At 35.2% G+C, this 18,422-nt stretch overlaps 1 protein-coding gene across 1 annotated transcript; it reads right to left on the reverse strand.

Moving 5' to 3' along the window:
* Positions 1-1,249: 1,249 nt before the first annotated feature.
* LOC114260433 (phenylacetaldehyde reductase) lies at positions 1,250-18,160 on the reverse strand. The gene is made up of 6 exons (XM_028200547.2): positions 17,832-18,160; positions 10,488-10,657; positions 8,775-8,966; positions 6,995-7,157; positions 5,742-5,928; positions 1,250-1,599 (listed from the first exon to the last, which is right to left on the reverse strand). Exons 1-6 carry the CDS (start codon positions 17,947-17,949, stop codon positions 1,431-1,433), a joined length of 999 nt encoding a protein of 332 aa, XP_028056348.2. The 5' UTR covers positions 17,950-18,160; the 3' UTR covers positions 1,250-1,430.
* Between the last annotated feature and the right edge of the window lie 262 nt (positions 18,161-18,422).

Raw genomic sequence — 18,422 nt, forward strand, 5'->3', positions numbered from 1 at the left:
CTATTTTGTTTTTTGTGGCTATTTTAGCCAAAAAAGCCTGGGCTTTTTCTTGCCAAACGGAGGTGTTTTTTCTAAACATAACACTCAAATGTAATACACTAAAAAAATTTCTTAGTATATTTTTCTTAAACGTAACAACGTAATATTTAAAAAACAAACTTCTTAATGTATTTTTTTCCAAATGTAACACTCCAATCAATATAACACACAAAAACTCTTTAATATGTTGTTCTCAAACGTAACACTTCAATATAACACACTAAAAAATTCCTTAATATATTTTTTTCAAACGTAACAACATAACATTCCAAAAAAACTTGTTAGTGTATTTTTTCCAAACATAACATTTCAATCAATGTAACACATAAAAACTCCTTAGTATACTTTTTTCAAAAGTAACACTAACACTAGAAAGTCACACTAATAAAAATGTAAATTTCCACGTTCGACAACCACCACTTCAGCCACCAATCTCTCCAAAAAAAAGTATTCCACACATCACATTTCAATTCTCATCCCTAAAACAAATAAGAAAATTATAAAAATGAATTTAAAAAGGACATTCACTTAAAATCAAATGGTTCCAAATCAAATAAATATAATTTTTCAAAATAAAAAAGACTAATTGATTCATAAGAAAACTCTTAGAAATAAATAGATCAACATTCTCTCATATAAAATTTATGAATAAATTTTCCATAATCTAATGGCAAGTGGATTTGAGAAGGGGTAGAAAGGAAAAATGAAAAGAAAGTGCCCTCAACAAATTTAAAATTCAAACATAGTCTAAATAATTAAAGTTTAAAGCAAATTCACTCTTCAATAATCTTTCTTGCAATCATATTTTAAGGAATGTTTTAACCCCGAAGGGTTGGCCTAATGGGTGCAACATGACCTTAAGTTATGCTCTCTCCAAGTCTTAAATTCAACTTTCACAAGCTGTTATCAACTCATTGGGGTCACGCTTGTGGGTTCTACCCGAAATTTGCCTGATTCACGTGGAGAGGATGCTTTGTGTGGATCTCGAGATTAGTCGAGGTGTCTGTAAGTTGGCCCACTCGGTCATTAAAAAAAAAAAGAAGAAAGAAGACGAAGGTTTAAGGAGTGTTTAAGGGTGGTTTAAAGATGGTTGACAATTAATTGGGTAGTCAAACCATTGTCAAAAAATCTTACCAGTGTATTGCAAAGATTGTTGCATAGAGATTAGGATTTTAGGATTGGTAATATAATCTAATAGAAGACAAAGAGGTTCCCAACCCTAACATATGTATTGCTCACCATCAACATTTTTAAAAATCATTGACAAAGTTAACATGACAGATATGACATAAAATCATAAAAGCCAGCACACCAACATATACATATATAATTTTGGTTTCTTTCAGATTAGTTCTTTTGATAAGTCAATATGTCATAACGATGTCTCACCATCACATGTTTGTTTTCAAAATCCTCCACATACCAAAAAATTTCTTCTCTGTCAAGCTTTCAACAGTTTCCTTGAGGCCCTCCTCGAGGGAAATGAAGTCAATTCCTAAAGTTTTTGCTTTTTCCTTGGATACCTGGTATGTTGGCATAAATGGTTTATCATCCGCAGACCTACAAAGTGTATCAAGAAAGGGATGAAAACAACAATATAGCTAATTAGAAATAGAACTAATCATAAAAGAAAATTCCTAACAAAAAGAAATTGGCCCAATAGAAGTTTCACATGCCACTCCAAACATTTAAATGTTCTGAAACTAGTTGATCATTTTGCATATCAAATATATGCTCAATCTTTAGAGACATTTTATCAATTAGAAGTAAAAAAGAAAGAGAAAATTGATATTTTGATGGAATATCAGCAAAGTTATAGAAAGACATCAATACAATACGACCATAATATTTTTTATTCTATTTTCTTTAGAAAATAATGGTAAAGAATGACAATAACCACTGCAAGTTGGAACAATTACCTCCTAAAAAACTTACATGCCACATTTTAAGATTCCTAATATAAATGAAGTAACTGAAAGCTCTACAAGTTTTTGACTCGTCCAGCTAAAAACAAACCCATCAGACCCAAGAAATGAGTTTAATAAGAACCTTAAGGCTGTGTTTGGATTATGGATTTAGGTAGGAATTTGGAAAGGAAAGGAAAGGAAAAGGAAAGATTTGGGTAAGGATTTGAAAAGGAAAAGGGAATCAAGGAAAAGTTTTTTTTTTTTTTTTTTTTTTTTCCAAATTCCTACCCAAATCCATAATCCAAACACAACCTAAGGGGTTGTTTGGGGTGATCTACTTTAGATCATTTTTTTTATTTTATTTAGATCACATTACCTCTTGTTTGGGTCACATCACCTCTCTATCACATTGCACAGCTTTTCGTAAAAAGTCAAAAAATATACTTATTTAGATCATCCCAAACAACCTCTTAATATTAATATCTAAACTTGTTTCAATAAATGAAAAGAACAAGTGTTCTAAAAGCAGAAAGAATTAAACACATGTTCAAATGGAGAAGTTATAATCAGAGAAAAGAATTAAAACTGCTGATGCCTCATTTTAAAAAAACCAAAAATAAACAAAGATGTTGGCACAGCAGATAACATATGAATAACCCATTAACTCTGACATGAGAAAATTCAACAAAGTTATTCAAACAATAGGAAACCAAAATGATAGAAACCCACATTCCAGTACCAGATAAATTAGGTTAAATACCTAGGATATTCTTAACTAGCACCTTGTTTGCAGAGACTGATTATCACTAAGAGAGCACCCAACGCTTAAATGATGCCAAACTAAAATGTTACTAGAGTTCAGAATTTGACAGTCCAACATGTGGCATACCAGTTTCCTGTTCAAAAGGATCCTATGTTGAATCTCAAAATTTTCAAAATGTCGTAAACCATTCCAAAAATTGACAATAGAATGTCAGAATTTCAAAACTCAAACATTGAAATGGAGTCAAATGAAAATAAGATGTCAAAATTTTCATACTGCAAAGTGCTGCAGAACAAACATGGTTACGTTGGATGAAAAATTGAACTAAAATGAACAAACATAAGTTATGTCCTCAGCAGCTTCCACTTTCAAAACATGATGAAGTGATGTAGATTTCAACAACTCTGCTCTCAAGTACTTGTTGCAACTCAACTTTATACAAGGACACAACTCAATTTAATAGTCAAAAACATATGATTCTTCATATAGAGTTTTAAGAAGACAGAATACATTGTAGAACTGCTTTCTCATTAAAGCTTCACAACATCTACTTAATGTTTGTGTAAGTCACATCATAGACAAAATGGAAAAAGAATCATGTGAAAAGACATGAAAGACTAGTAGATGCAGATGGAACTTCCATACAAATGTCATAACAAGCAAGGTAAAATAGTGATTAAAAAACAATTTGAGCCTGACAAGACGACAAAATAGAAATCTGGTAGAAGAGAAATGAATGGATATTTTGATTGAGGATATCCTCATAAGCCATATCTAGAGGTGACAAATGGGTGGGTTTCGGTAGGTCAAAACGGGTAATGCTTAAAACAACCCAATCCAAACCCGCCCATTTAATAAATGAGTTGGGTTGAATTGGGTTAGACGAATGAATGCAACCAACCCATTTGCTTCATAGAATTTTTTTTCCTAATAGATGGCAATGGCAGTGGCGGTGGTTATGGTGGTGGAGTGGCAACTGCAATGACGATGATGGTGGTGGAGGTCAAAGGGGAGGGGTGGGGGGGTGGAAGAAGTGGTTACCCATTTTAACGGGTACCCATGTCTTTAGTTGCACAAAACGGGAATGGGAGCAGGAGCGTGGCCACTTAGAGGAGTCATAGGTTAGGAGCGCTTATGTATTATTTTTATTTTTAATATTTTTAATTTATTTATATAAACCTTTTTTTTAAAAAAAATTTGATTGACATATGTATATATATATGTTATAAATGAGTTTTAAATTTTTTTATTATATAATATTTAATTAATTAAATACAACATAAAAAATATTTGTTTAAAAATGAATAGCAAATAAACATTCATTTTAAACATAAAAAAAATTAATTAATTAGGTGGAATTTAAAAGTAATGGAAATATAATATAATGCGCAAGTATGTATTATATTTTTGAGCTGGTCAACACAAGATAATAAATTAGTTAGGTGGAATTTATATGTATTTGTGCAATGTACAACAAGGCAGATTTCATTAATTGTAAAAAGAGAAAGATTAAATTAAAAGTCATTTTGTATAAATATGATATTAAGGCACAACTTAAATGAAAAGATGTTAATTTATAATATATTATATAGGGGTGTTTGATAACCCAATGCAGCTCTTAAAATTGAAAATATTAAGCGATTTCTTAATTAAGCTGGTTTGATTGTACATATATGGTATCACTTAAAAAATTAAGTCCCACTTAAAAAAAGGCCAAAATTTTCAAAATTAAAAAAAAAAACCTACTTTTCACTTATCACTTAACATGCTAAGTTGGGGTGGGGGGGGGGGGGGGGGGGGGGGGAGCGGCGCTAAGTGATATAGGTTTAGAAAAGCTATTTCTCAAAGCATTCTTCCTCACGGTTTTGGCTGCTTTGGCTACTCTTCCAAGGAATGCTTTGGCTACTCTTCCAAGGAATTCAATTTCATCTATTGAGGCAAGCAGGTAAGTCCAGAAAATTACTTTTTTATTTGGATTTAACTTGCATGTATATATTTGAATACATTATTTATGAGTTTTTTTTTTTTTTTTTTTTTTTAAAGTTTATATGTATTAACTTGTTTATGTTATAATTGTGGTTACAATAATTTCTTTACCAATTATATTAGTGTGATAAAAGAATTTAATTAAATATTTTAATGTTAAAAAGTAAAAAGACAATTTTTAATTTTAATTATTTTTCAGAGTTCAGCTACTTGTATAATCAAACATCTTAATTAAATCAGTACTTAAATTTCAGTACAAACCAAACAGCTTTTTAGATTAAAAAATTCAGCATTCAGTTTTTTGTACTTAATTTTCAGTTTTCAGTTTTCAGTTTTCATTTTTTTTTATCAAACAGCGCACCTAAGAGTTAGACTTTTCAGTCTCTTGTTAGGAACGAAGAAAATGCTGAGAGAGAGAAAAGTCGAGGGAGATAGAGAGGGAGGTCTGGTAGCGATTGAGAGAGGGAGAGGGAGATGTTTTGCTTTCAACAATCGAAGAAGATGAAGATCACAGAGCCTGCGAAGCAAATACATGGAAGAAGCTCCACTTTCGTAGCCCTAATTGAGACTGGATCATGTTTTTCTTTTCCTCGCTTCTCTCTCAATAGAAATGCGATTCTTACACGTTTCTCTCTAAGAAGCGCAGCATCACGTTTCTTAGAAAGAAACATAACTTGTTTGTGCTATTCCTGCTACTATGCTCATGTCCAACCCATGTAAACCCAATTTTAATTGGGTTTGCAACGAGCAACCCATTTAAACCCATTTATAATTTTGTAGAGGTGCAAATGGGTTTTACATGGATATAATTGGATGGGTTCATTGGCTCGGATTGAGTTTGTCACCTCTATCTATATCTTATGACACTTAATCAAGCTAAGATAAATAGTTTGAATTTAATTGGTAAACAATATGAAGAACATGGATACATTTCGAGAAAAAGATTCAACAATGCTTATTTTTTGTGAAATAGAGCTTCAATTCCGAAGCCAATTACTACTTTGCAAAAACACAATTATAGTCGACAACAAATCACAAACACTTACTTTTCTGGAAGTTGAAAAGAAGGATAAAGCTTGTGTAGTATATTCACAACTTCAGAGTAGTGTGCGACTCTCTCAACCAAACAATATCTTCCATTGGCTGAAGGAATCTCATATGCTTGAATGTGTGCATTTGCAACATCTTTAACATTAACCCATCCAAATGAAGCATTTGGATATGTTTGTGAACCTACACAACAGACAAGCAAATTGTATGGGTCAATATGTCAAAGAAAAAGGAATTTTAACATAATATTTGATGTAGATACCAATTACTACCATTTAAATTAACGGTTATTTTTAATTTCAAATCTAAATGTCAAGTATAAGTGACTGGTAGGCTATTACACACTTTTACTAAATTTACATTTGCAAATTACAGTATATAGAAATATTTTATGTTTTATTTTTATCTTCACTAAATAAGCAAGGATCTTGAAATGAACGAAACATAAATACAACCTCAAATTGCACTTTTGTCCGTCAAGCAAATTACTCTTTTGGACAAAAACCTATCTCTTGATACACACCACCAGCCTCCACCAGCCACCGCCACCACTTCGACCTCCTCTCTTCTCTGCCATCCCCTAGCCTTGTTGTCCCTCTCTAATTCATCTCCAGCCTCGTTGCCCCTCCCCATCTTGTCCCCAGCCTCATCGCCCCTCCCCAGCCCTCCATCTACTGCCACCGACTACTCCTCGCTGCCTCTGCCGACACCTTCACCGCCCCAGCTCTCCTCCTCCTGTCATCTTTTTCTTCCCTCCCATCTCACCCCCTCCCCAGCCTTCTTTTCTTCTAAGGTTTGAAGGAGGGGCTGGGGAGGCGGCAGTGATGGATGGGGAGGGTTGTTGCGACAAGGAGAGGATGCAGTTGTGGAGGGGGTGGCAGCCAGCGGTGATGATGGAGATGGTTAGTGTTAGGGTTAGGGTTAGGATAGGGTTTGAAAGTTGGAGAAGATGAGAGCACCTTGGTTGTTACTTGAAAATTGATGGTCTAAATTGAGAAAATAAAAAAAAATTCAAACTGAGTAAATAGTATTGAGTCAATATGTGGTGTGCATTTAGAGGCTCCCAAAGATACAGCATCTTGGCCAATAAGACATTCTTCCTTTCATCATATGTAAAGTTTAATATAGCTTGCATACCATTCCATACAATGCCTAAATATTAGATAGAGAGAATGCCCATGCAGTCACTCACAAAAGATAAAAGGCAGTATAAATGCATATGGATTATTCCTATATAAAGAATACTTACCATTTACTAAGTTCAAGATAGCAGCAGAACTTGTATTAAGTGTTGGTTGTAACAGAGGACCAATAACCATTGCTGGGTTTATTGCAACCATGTCAATACCTTTCTCTTTTGCAAACTTCCAGGCAGCATCCTCTGCTAGAGTCTTGGACAGCTGATACCAAAGCTGGTAGCAAATACAGAAAAGGCAACAGGGAGCAATGCAAATTATTAACAACCATCCTCTGCTAGAGTCTTGCAAAACACTCCTTATTTTCGTATGGTTTTTTCTTTTTTAGGCAATATTATTTTTGAAAATTGGAAAATATCTTTTTGGTATTTATTTTTGTCAAACTATTTCCTTATCTTTCAAAACAAATTCAAAAAACAAGTTCGTAAAACTCAACAAACAGAGTCCTTGTAAATTTTTGAATAGTTTACACATTAATTATGCCCATGTTATGCTCCAAATTTGCTTGCACCTGGTCAAAAAAATTGTTTGAATAGTTTACACACGAATTATGTCCCGATCATGCTCCAAGTTATTGCACAAATGAAAAATCTTCTGATTGAATCTGAAGCTCAGATTTGTTGGGGATTTAAACATCACAAACAATTAAATATATAGTAACTATCACAAAAATATAATAATAGATAAAATCAAAAAACAAAAAATCAATGAACAAAAAATAATAATGAAAGTAGGGAAAAAAAATTGTCTGTCAGATTTATGAGAGGTACAAGAAGTTGATGTCCTAAAGTCGTATTGTCCACCCTTTGTGCAAGTGTTGACAACCTAATACCACTCCAAGATGCAACCTAGAATCTCGCAAAATGTGTACAATCGATGGTAGAAAGGAGTGTGAAGTCTTTTTCAAATTGCCTAGAAATAAATATGAGAATATAGAGGAAAAGAGAGATGGAGAGAGTACAACAAGCGAAGTTGATGTATGGGGTGGTCCTATATTTATAGGACTCTAGGTACCCTTTCGTAAGAGATACACCCTTTAGTATTTAATGTTGTGAATTAACAGGCGTGACTCCTTAGGAATCAACCATGCATTAAATTTTGAAACTTAACTTTCCAACAAGATCTGTGCTTCTTCAAAACAAGAGAAAATTGGACAAAGAGAATCAAATTATTTTAGTGTTGAAACTATTCATGGTTCTCTCTGTTTGAAGCTTTTTAGTTGAGCATGAATTTTGAAAAGATGCTAAATTTGTTGAAAGATACAACCCCACTTTTTTTTCCCAAAAAAACAAAAAACAAAACAAAACAAAAAAAAAAAAAAAAGGAAGAAGAAGAAGAAGAAGAAGAAAAGAAAAGAAAAAGGGAAACTCCTACTCTTTCTCTTTGTGTAATTTCTCCTCTAACTAGTTCCAAACAACACTCCCAAGAAGGGCAATGACAACAAAAAATGCGAAGACACTTTTTATTTGGTTCCTTCCAAACAGAATTAGAGTAACAATGACACTGTTCTTGAGAGCTGCTTATACTTTATGATCCTAACTGATTGATAAGAAAATTTGAATTTGTAATACATTATACACATCTAAATGGCACGTAAAACTCAGTTTATGCAAGTAATACTCTTTCATGTGCTGATGACATCATTATATTGATACAGTAGCTTGAGTATCAACAAAAATCTAATAAAATAAAAAAGAAAAGTCATTGCCCATTGTTGGTTCTGCCAGTTGGGGAGCTAGTAGCCTGAGTTTTACCAGCCCAAGGTTGAGCCTCCATATACATATAAAAGCTAAATAGCAAAAGTACATGATTAGCAGTTACACAAATACGTACCTTATTTTCCTTGCATGACTCTGGATCAGAAAACCAAGTCTCATCAATTATCACATCAGAAGTTCGAGGCCTACCATTGTATGCAACTGCAGCTATAGATGATGTCAAAACCACTCTTTTGACAGTTGGGTTTTTGGCACATGATCCCAAAACATTTAGTGTTCCATTTAATGCTGGTTCAATCAATTCTGCCTGAAATGAGGAAGACATACTACGTAAATCAATTGAAAATAATAATTACAGGATATCAGCCACCACCAGTATTATGAAGCAAATATAATGAGGCTTTTAATCTACTATCAACAAATAGACAAAAGAATACCACGATGGCTCTTATAAATCATATGCTTGAGATGTTTTTCTGTCACAAGATGAATAAATCCACTAGATAGAAATAACATTCCATTTAACCGATTGGAAACAAAAATCAGAAAGAAAAATAATATGCTGGTTATTCAGACCAAAAGTCAATGTCTTTTACTACAAAAGAGAAGTATCATGAAAAAGAAATCAAGAAAAATCCGTACAATATATATAAAAACACCAATTAGCAGGATTATGAGGAACAAAATTTGGTGTCAGAGTTTATAAAACTCATCCAGAAAGTGTTTGCCTGTAAAAGGTCACACTCACTCAAAGATAGTTCTGAAAGCAAAGTAGTTAATGATGTAAGCTAGACTTGGAAAAACAAGACCATCACATTTGAGAATGTCTAGAAACCAAGCAGGAGATGGATAACGCACACAAGTAGCCTAGTGGCAACAGGGTTGGACCTTGGGATGAACTGTAAACCCAAACATCCTAGGTTTGACTCTCACTAGAGTCACCCTGGTTTAACCAATAAACTGTGTTTGCATGTGATTATGGGTATTCGGGTTAACTCTGCAGGGGTGTCTAATGTGGCCTTGTCTTGGGAAGGTTCCTTGGCATAAAAAAAGAGAGTAAGAGATTGATGAAATGACCCATCACTATCTATGACCAAATAAGCAAATATATTAGGGACAATGGTTGCTCAAGGCATGCAAATATGTTGTTCCATCAACTAAGAAAAAATTTTGTGACCTATGTGTAATGAATGCTTTATTTTATTTTTTGTGTGTATATAACCAAGTTCTGAAGTATCTGCCCCATCACCCATGCTTGGCCATGTCCCACCTCATCAGGCCAACACATAAAAGAGAGGGAGTATTTATTTATTTATTTATTTTAATGGAAGGGAGTGAGGAACCTCTTACCTCAATTGGTCAATGGATTAGAGGAGCTTAGGTTTGATTTTCCCTATAAGCAACAAAAAAAATTTTTTTCTCTTTTTTCTTTTTTCATTTTTCATTTTTTTCTTGGGGGGGGGGGGGGGGGACCTCAGCTAAATTGATAAGTTGAACAGGTTGGATGAGTTTAGGTTTGGTTTTGGTTTGTCCTTGCAGGGATTGGTACCATATACAATAGTAACTGAGAAGTACATTGCGCAGCACATAGTTTACCTCTCCCTATTATTATACAAAAGGACCCAGTGGAAAGCACAACTCATTACATAACCAACAATGTTCGAGAACCCAACATTTGGCTAAATCCACTGACAAGTACTCTTGAAAACTTTGGCAATCTATCACCCGTTGTGTTGATATATGGCAGTTTAAAAACAATACAAAAGAAGAACAAGAACAAGAAGAAGAATAAGAAGAAGAATATAAACAAACACAATATGAAATGGACCTGTGGATCCGAGGGTGTAACAAAAAATGGAGATGCTGTATGAAAAACACCTTCACACCCATCAACCACAGAATCAAAGGAACCTTCTTCCAATAGGTTTGCTTTAAACAAGTGAAGTCTCTCCTTGGCTCCATCAAGTGCAAGTAAGTGGTCCGTCTTCTTCTGATCAGCTGCAATTTATTACCAAGTACTAAATAAATGTGAAAAACTGGCAACTCAGCCAGAATCCATGAAAGGGTGCATTTTTAGGTGGCACAACATCAAATGACCAACACATGAGATTAAATTGCATTTCTCGATTTAATCCCCTGAATTCTACTTGAACAAATTTATATCAATTCACACATTTTGATGGAATATTATACTTTTATAAGCTTATAAATGTGCACAAATAGTATAATTTGCATATAAGTGCCTATCATTTTCCTTTTTTTCTACAAAACATGGACTTGGGTATGTGTATATAGTGCAAGTGTGTGTCTAGGTTTGAACCCGATATTTCAATATACTAGGATACATGTCTGAAAAATGGGTACAGTACATGCACACATCCTGCACATTCAAATACTTGTATTTTTATTAAATATCATATCCAAGTACAGCCAGGCTAATGAAAGACTTTAGACCAAAAAGCTTGCAATGTGGTTCTAGCCAATCCACAAGGGATTCCACATGCCCCAAATAATTGAGTCAAAGCTTAAGGTAGTGATGCTTTCTATTTCTCGACTCTTACCATCTAGGGTGGAATAAAGTCGTTAGACTACATGATAGAAAGAAGATAAGAAAATAGAACAGAGAGAACAGAGAGAAGAAGATAAAGAAGAAGACAAGAAAATAGAACAGAGAGAACAGAGAGAAGAAAGTAGAGGGAGAACGAGAGAAAAGAGAAGAGAAGAAAGAAGAAGAGAGAAGTCAGAAAAACAGAAGAAGAGAGACAAAGAGAGAGATCAATATCGAGAGATGAGAGGAGAGGAAGAGAGATCGACAGATCGAGAGACGAGAGGAGAGGAAGAGAGATTGACAGATCTACAAACGAGAGAGAAGACAGAGAAGGAGATCGAGAGACGAGAGAGAAGACAGAGCAGGAGATGGAGATCGAGCATCGAGCATGTTGAAGCTGTCGAAGCAACAACCAGAAGGATCGAAGTCGGTGACCGATGTCTTTGCCGTTTCGACAGGCGACCAGGTTCTCTCTTGCTCTCTCCTCTTTCATTTCTTTTCTTGTCTATAAAGAGCCGTGTCCGAGAGAGAACAGGCGAATCCGACATAGATCCCACACCCGCACCCGTGTCGTGTCATGTCGTGTCGACACAGGTACTTCGCCCCAAAGTGCCGAGTCCATGTAACACAGTTTACAGTAACAAATCACAACTACAAGATAAATTCTTATGAAACCTCTATATAATAAATTGTTAATGCCATGTGTAAGTTTCTAAAGATGATAACTTGTATATTCAACTTGTAGAATACAAAGATTCCAACCAATATTTATAGCAATCCTAAACTAACCTAATCTATAATACGAAGTAACCCCATAATCGAATATTTACAATCAACCAATCAACCTACCTAATTGATATATAATACCGTAATTGCATAATATTTTCACACCCCCGCTCAAACTCAAGGTGTTTTAGTAGAAAATACTGAGAGTTTGCAAAGAAGAAACTGAAATCAAGCAATTTTGTGAGTCTTCGTAAAAAAATCAGCAAGTTGCAAAGCTGAAGAAACAAAAGGATGCGAGATGGAGCCAGACTGCAGATGCTGACGAACAAAATGACAATCAATCTTAATGTGCTTCGTCCGCTCTTGAAAGACAGTGTTATGGGTAATCTAAATAGCACTACGGTTGTCACTGTAAAGGGAGGTCAGAGAAGACTGAGGGACACCCAAATTAGTCAAGAGATAACGAAGCCAAACAATCTCAGCAGTGGCATGAGCCATAGCACGATACTCAGCCTCGGCAGTGGAACACGCAACAACAACCTGTTTCTTGCTCTTCCAAGAAATCAAGAAATCACCAAGAAACATACAGAAAACCAGAAGTGGACTGCGATCAGTGACGTCACCAGCCCAATTAGAATTAGCATAAGCTACCAAGTCCAAAGAGGAAATAGAAAATAAAAGTAAACCCTGAAAGATAGTACCTCAGAGATAACAAAGAATCCGAACCAAAGCAGCGTAATGTGTAGCATAAGCAGCAAGAGGTCGAAACCGTGTCTGAGGTGGCTGAGAAGACTGAGCATACTAACGTCCCTTCTTGGGACAGTTGTACTTCCAATGGCCCTTCTGATGGCAAAAAGCACACTCATCAGAGGCTAGTGGCCCTTTCTTGGGCTTCGTATGGCCCTGAAGTTGATGAGGTGGTGGGTCGACAATAGAGGAGGCTGAGTAGGAGCCAAGAAGACAGATGGAGACAGAGTCTAACTGGCCGTCTTAAGACGGGTTTCCTTAGAGAGGAGCTCACGAACAATATCATCCACAGAGGGGGAAAGGAAATCGATGAAGGATGCCACCATGGATAGCCTCATACTGAGGGGAGAGAGCCGTCAGAAATTGGACCAGACGACCATCTTCTAGAAATCGTAGATAATCATCTAGCACCTTGATGCTAGGAGGCTCCATCAAAGCAAGCTGATCCCAGAGACCAGTCATCTCAACATAAAAGTCCTAAATAGACTTATCCCGTTGGCAAGCACCCTGAAGAGTGGTTTCTAACTCTTACCATTTGGCAAAATTGGACTGCTGATAGACACTGAGTAAATACGCCCACACCTCCTTTGCAGTGGAATATTTAGAGAACATCATGCCAATGCGATCTTACATAGAATTGTCGAGCCAAGTCAAAATCTGAGCATTATCAGAATCCCAAGCATCACACGCAGCCTCATATCCCTCTTTCTTGGGATCAGATGGATGAGGGACTGAACTAGAAACATAACCCCACTTTTTACAGCCGACAATAAAAATTTTCATAACACTGGCCTAATATGTGTAATTGGAACCGGTTAGTCAGCAACTAATGGCATGACTTTTGTCTTCACACATGATGAGAACTCAGAAGGGGTCAAATTGCAAATGCCAGAAAACCTTAGGGTCATAGTGAAATAACCAGCAAACCAAGAATACTTAGCAATAACACCACCAAAGCTGAGAACCAGATTGTAAGCCAAAAGACGACGGTCACCAGATCCGAAGCTGAACCAGATTGCAAACCAGAAGACAAGGGCCAGAGGTGGTTCGTGACTCGTTCGAGATAGAGTACAGCAGCAATCGCAAACCAGAACAAGAATTGCGAGTTCGATGATGGTCAGAAGTAGATCGCGACAAGTCTGAGATAGAAAACCAATGGTCGCAATAAAGAAGACAGAGTGAAGGAGTGATGATGGCGACGTGAAATCTCAAGTCACACAACGATTGCGACTTCTGTTGATGATGATCGCAAATGCGACTTTTGTTGATGACGATAGCAATTTCTGAGGCTAATGGCTAGGGTTCCAGACACGGCTCTAATACCATGTAAGTTTCTAAAGATGATAACTTGTATATTCAACTTGTAGAATACGAAGATTACAACCAATATTTATAGCAATTTTAAACCTAATCTATAATAGGAAATAACCCTATAGTCAAATATTCACAATCAACCAATCAACCTACCTAATTGATATATAATACCATAATTACATAATATTCTCACACCATGGTCATATTCAGATTGACCAAATTATTCCAAAATATATAAGTTTCAATCCAAACAATGCCCATCTTGATTGAAAAAAATTCTGCAATACTTCATATAAGGAAAAAAAAAAAAAAACAAATCTCCTGAAAATTACAACAAAATTTTCTTTCACAAGGAAGCCTATAAACTATCAACATGGCTAATTGAGTATCAATTACTCAATTATCCAAGCCTAACCCATATTGGCTACATGATGCATAGCATTAAAAGAGAACATCTTCAGACTTCAAACAAGTGGTGTCCACAATCTTTGGAAACTGCCGAAGGTTTTTATCCTGAAGTAAGCACACAGTGAAAAAAATATAGTCCAAACTGTCTTACTTCATAGGAAAATGGGAAGACAACCATATGTGTTTTAGTAATAGAGAAAAGTTTGAATTCACAAACATTAGAAACATAAGAAGCATGATTGTATTGGGCATTTCCTAACAATTGAATTCGGATTCGGCTAAAGAGTACATGATCTTGGTAAAAAAAAAAAATTGAATTTGTATCCGGCATTATTAAATTCTTGAATCATGACCATTAAGTAAACTGACAATCATTTCCATGGGGTGTACTATTATAAATTAGTTATCGAAGTTATATTTCACTTTAGCGAATTCACAGTTAGAGAGTAGAGGTGTATCATTTTTTTGGCAGGTAAGAAGATATTTATTACCAGAGAGGAAGGAAATAAAAAAATAAAAAAATAAAAAAATCAAAGGTAGGTCAATATGACAAAAAAGAACCAGAAAAATCATCATTTTCATGATGACTGAAATATTAAATAGTACGAGCCCTTGCATTTTTTCCACGGTACAAATCCATTATGAAATGTGAGTTGGGTCATAAATAGATAACCTAATTGTTGAGTGAACCTTCCACCTGGTAAAGCCATCCAAGTCATTGAGGTCAAAAGAGTTCTACTGTTTTATTTTTCTTGGATATATGTTGTCCATTTCACTTGGTGATGATATTATTGTGAGCTCAGACCGAATTCAATTGGATATAATGCTGGCTCAAAATCCTTGCAACATCCTGGGTTTTAGAATGGGTCACTGCTCCTACCAGATCATGAGATCAAGACAACAGCAAAAACCCTCAGGTGATCTAAATAAGGGTCCTGACTTCTAAACTTGAACTCCTTGGGTATATCTATGGCCTGAGCTCCTCTCATAATTTCAGAGGAGCTCACTGTATCAGTATTTAAAAGATGATTTATTTGAAATCACCTCTGGTCAAAGAATGTCCAAAAAGTTAAAATTTCTACAACCATCTTGGATCTTAGGCCTTGTTTGATTACCAGGATCAATAGTGAAAGGATTAATAATCCTATGAATTAGTGTAGGATTAGTTATCCAATTAAATTAGTGAGCTAACCATTTATTATGCATTTATTTTTTTATTTTTTTTCCTTTCATACTTGAAATTATTATCTTCAGCCCCTCTCAATATTAAAAATTTGCCAATTTCATCGAATTGAATATCCTCTGCACATATAATCTGGTTAATAAAATTTGTAATCAAACATGGGATTGTGAGTCCATAGACTAACAATCTCAATCCTATACTATAATTCTTGTAATCAAACATGCCCATAGGGTAAGAAAAGAAAAGAAATGATTGTAGCCTCTCATTTGGTGAGAAAAGAAAATAAACGATTGCATTTTCTCACTATCGCGTTCGGATGAGTAAGAAAACAAAGCAAGTGAGAGAGGGACATGTTGGAAATTTTGGTTTTATAGGCTTATTTTGGGCCAACTTTGAGCCCAAATTTAAGTAGGGCCCACACGTCTTTTGGGGTGGGTCCAAGTGGTAACGTACTCCTTGCCACATGGCAAGCCACACGATGAAGATGGTTCGTCAAAACCATTTATAGGTAAATGGGAAGTAGACATCGTTTTCAGTTTCGTGAAATGAGAAGTTGAAGTGTCAAATGTGGGTTGCCTTGTTTTGGTTGTCCCACATAGAAACAATAAAGGAGCTTGTATGAATATATAAGCTCTAGGTTGATATACTTGGGATGGGCCCTAAGGGGCACCCCAAGTTTTGTAAGAAAGGGAGTTATGGACAAAGTGGGTTTGACCCAAATCCACCATACACGTGCCACTGTCCGACTAAGCCATGCTGGGCACGGTTGCGTGGTGTAGGTTGTGGGTCGGGTTGTGTCCTAACTTTAGTTTTTTAGATAAAATTCGTTTGAATTTTTTCAAATTCTTGCAGAAAAATTTGAAATCCTAAATGGATTAATTGAAACTTTTGCACCAAAATTCGAAATTCAAAATTTTCTGTCCGAACCAGTGCCTCTCCAGTCACCTTCCTTCATCTTTTCCGGCGGTTCAAATTCACACCCGTTTGGAGGGTTTTTCTGCCCTTCTGAACAGGTACCACAATGCCTACAACTATAAACCTTTTCCAGCAGATTCATTCATTCAATTCCTTCTCGTTTTTCTTCCTTTCCTGCATTTGTTCTTCATATTAGTTATAGAAATTTAAAGAGTGTAGAACTCAGGTTCTAGTTCGCAAGACAAATTGTTTGTAGTGTTACTATAATCTATGAGAGTGGTCATTGTATCCTGGAAGATAGACGCCAATAATCCGTGAGCACCTGTGCGGCGGCGAATTTGTCTTAAGAATAGAGTGTCACACACTCGACTTAATCTTGATCTAGCAATTCTAAACTTTCTGGTGATTTTGTTGTTCTAACTTTCCAATATAAGAATTTCCTATAAGTAATTTATTTATTTTATTTCAATTTTACCTTCTTTTTTTTTTTTAAACAGAAGATTGTTCCAACAAGATATGAGTGGTATCTCTTTTTCTTCCTTGTATTTTAAGGGATAATCTTGGTATTATAAATATTTAACAACCAATCAACTTGTTTCTCATCAAATTTCATCACTTTTGGTGAGAAATGAAATAGGTTTAGCAAAAAGAGTTCTCTTTCTCAACATTTCTCACTTAACGTATATACCAAACAAAAGAAAATAGTTCTCATTCTCGTCATTTCTTATCGTCTCTCACCAAATCACCACATCCAAACTGAGTGTAAAGTTATTTACATCAAAGGAACTAATTACAATTGACAGACTAAAATACCAACTCCAAAAGTTTTTTGCTACAATCAGGCCTCGTTTGGCAACTTTCAGTTTTAACTAAAAAGCCAAAAAGTTACTAAAATAGTCTTTTCCCAAACGAGCCTCAATCTATCAATTAGGATACAATACATGGTGGGTCTGAAGCTTGTTTGGCAATCACTTGACACAATTTTACAATCAATCTATCAATCAGTGACGATGACCTAACAATATTAGAGTGATATTGGCAATCACTAGACACAATTAGGAACTAAAATTTCTAGGGACACACACACACACAAAGAACACAAAATCGAAATGATCCGTAGCTAAAAATCCCAGTCCGAATCAACTGGTATAATCGAAATGAAAGATGGAAGTGTATAGAAGATGTGGGAATGATCTGATTTTCATCAAATCGAAATAAGCAAAAATGACCACTATAAGAAGTAATTATAAGAACCCAATATTGAATAGTTGAAGACAAAATTATTATACAATAACCAGAGAGAGAGAGAGAGAGAGAGAGAGAGAGCTGACAAGGGTCGCGAACAGAGGCTCGAACAGTGTAACCACGTTGGAGCAACAACTTAACCAGCCATGAGGCTATGAACCCGGACGCACCCGTCACGCACACAGTCTTGCCTTCCCCGCTCATTCTCTCTCTGGTCTCTCTGAGAAAGTGACAATTGAAATTGGTCGATGGCTGCAATGCTTCCTCTCAGTTACTTGTGTGTTAGATACTGGTTGCGTTGCGTTGCTTTGCTTTTCGCTATTTCTTGTCTTTTGTCAACACAAAATTACAACGCTCTGGTTGGGAGTCAAGATTTATCCTATTTTAGGAAAATGTTATAGTTTTTAAATTTTTTATTAAATGAATGATTAAATATTTTACATAGATGTAGAATTTATAAATTTATTTGCTAAAATATAAATTAATTTGATAAAAATAAATGTCAAAATTTTATTTCTACTCACTAAAGGTAAAATTATATAAAAATAATAAATCATTTCCATTATTGTTATTATTTTTTTTACCAAATTAATTTTTAGCATGGGTTTGAATGATGATCCTATAATAAGTGGTTGTTTTTGTTGATATTTTTTTATGGCTATCATGTAGTAGATTGT

This window comes from Camellia sinensis, chromosome 14 (genome assembly GCF_055761805.1).
Source record: "Camellia sinensis isolate YWXY chromosome 14, ASM5576180v1, whole genome shotgun sequence".
In the NCBI taxonomy this organism is placed as follows: domain Eukaryota; kingdom Viridiplantae; phylum Streptophyta; class Magnoliopsida; order Ericales; family Theaceae; genus Camellia; species Camellia sinensis.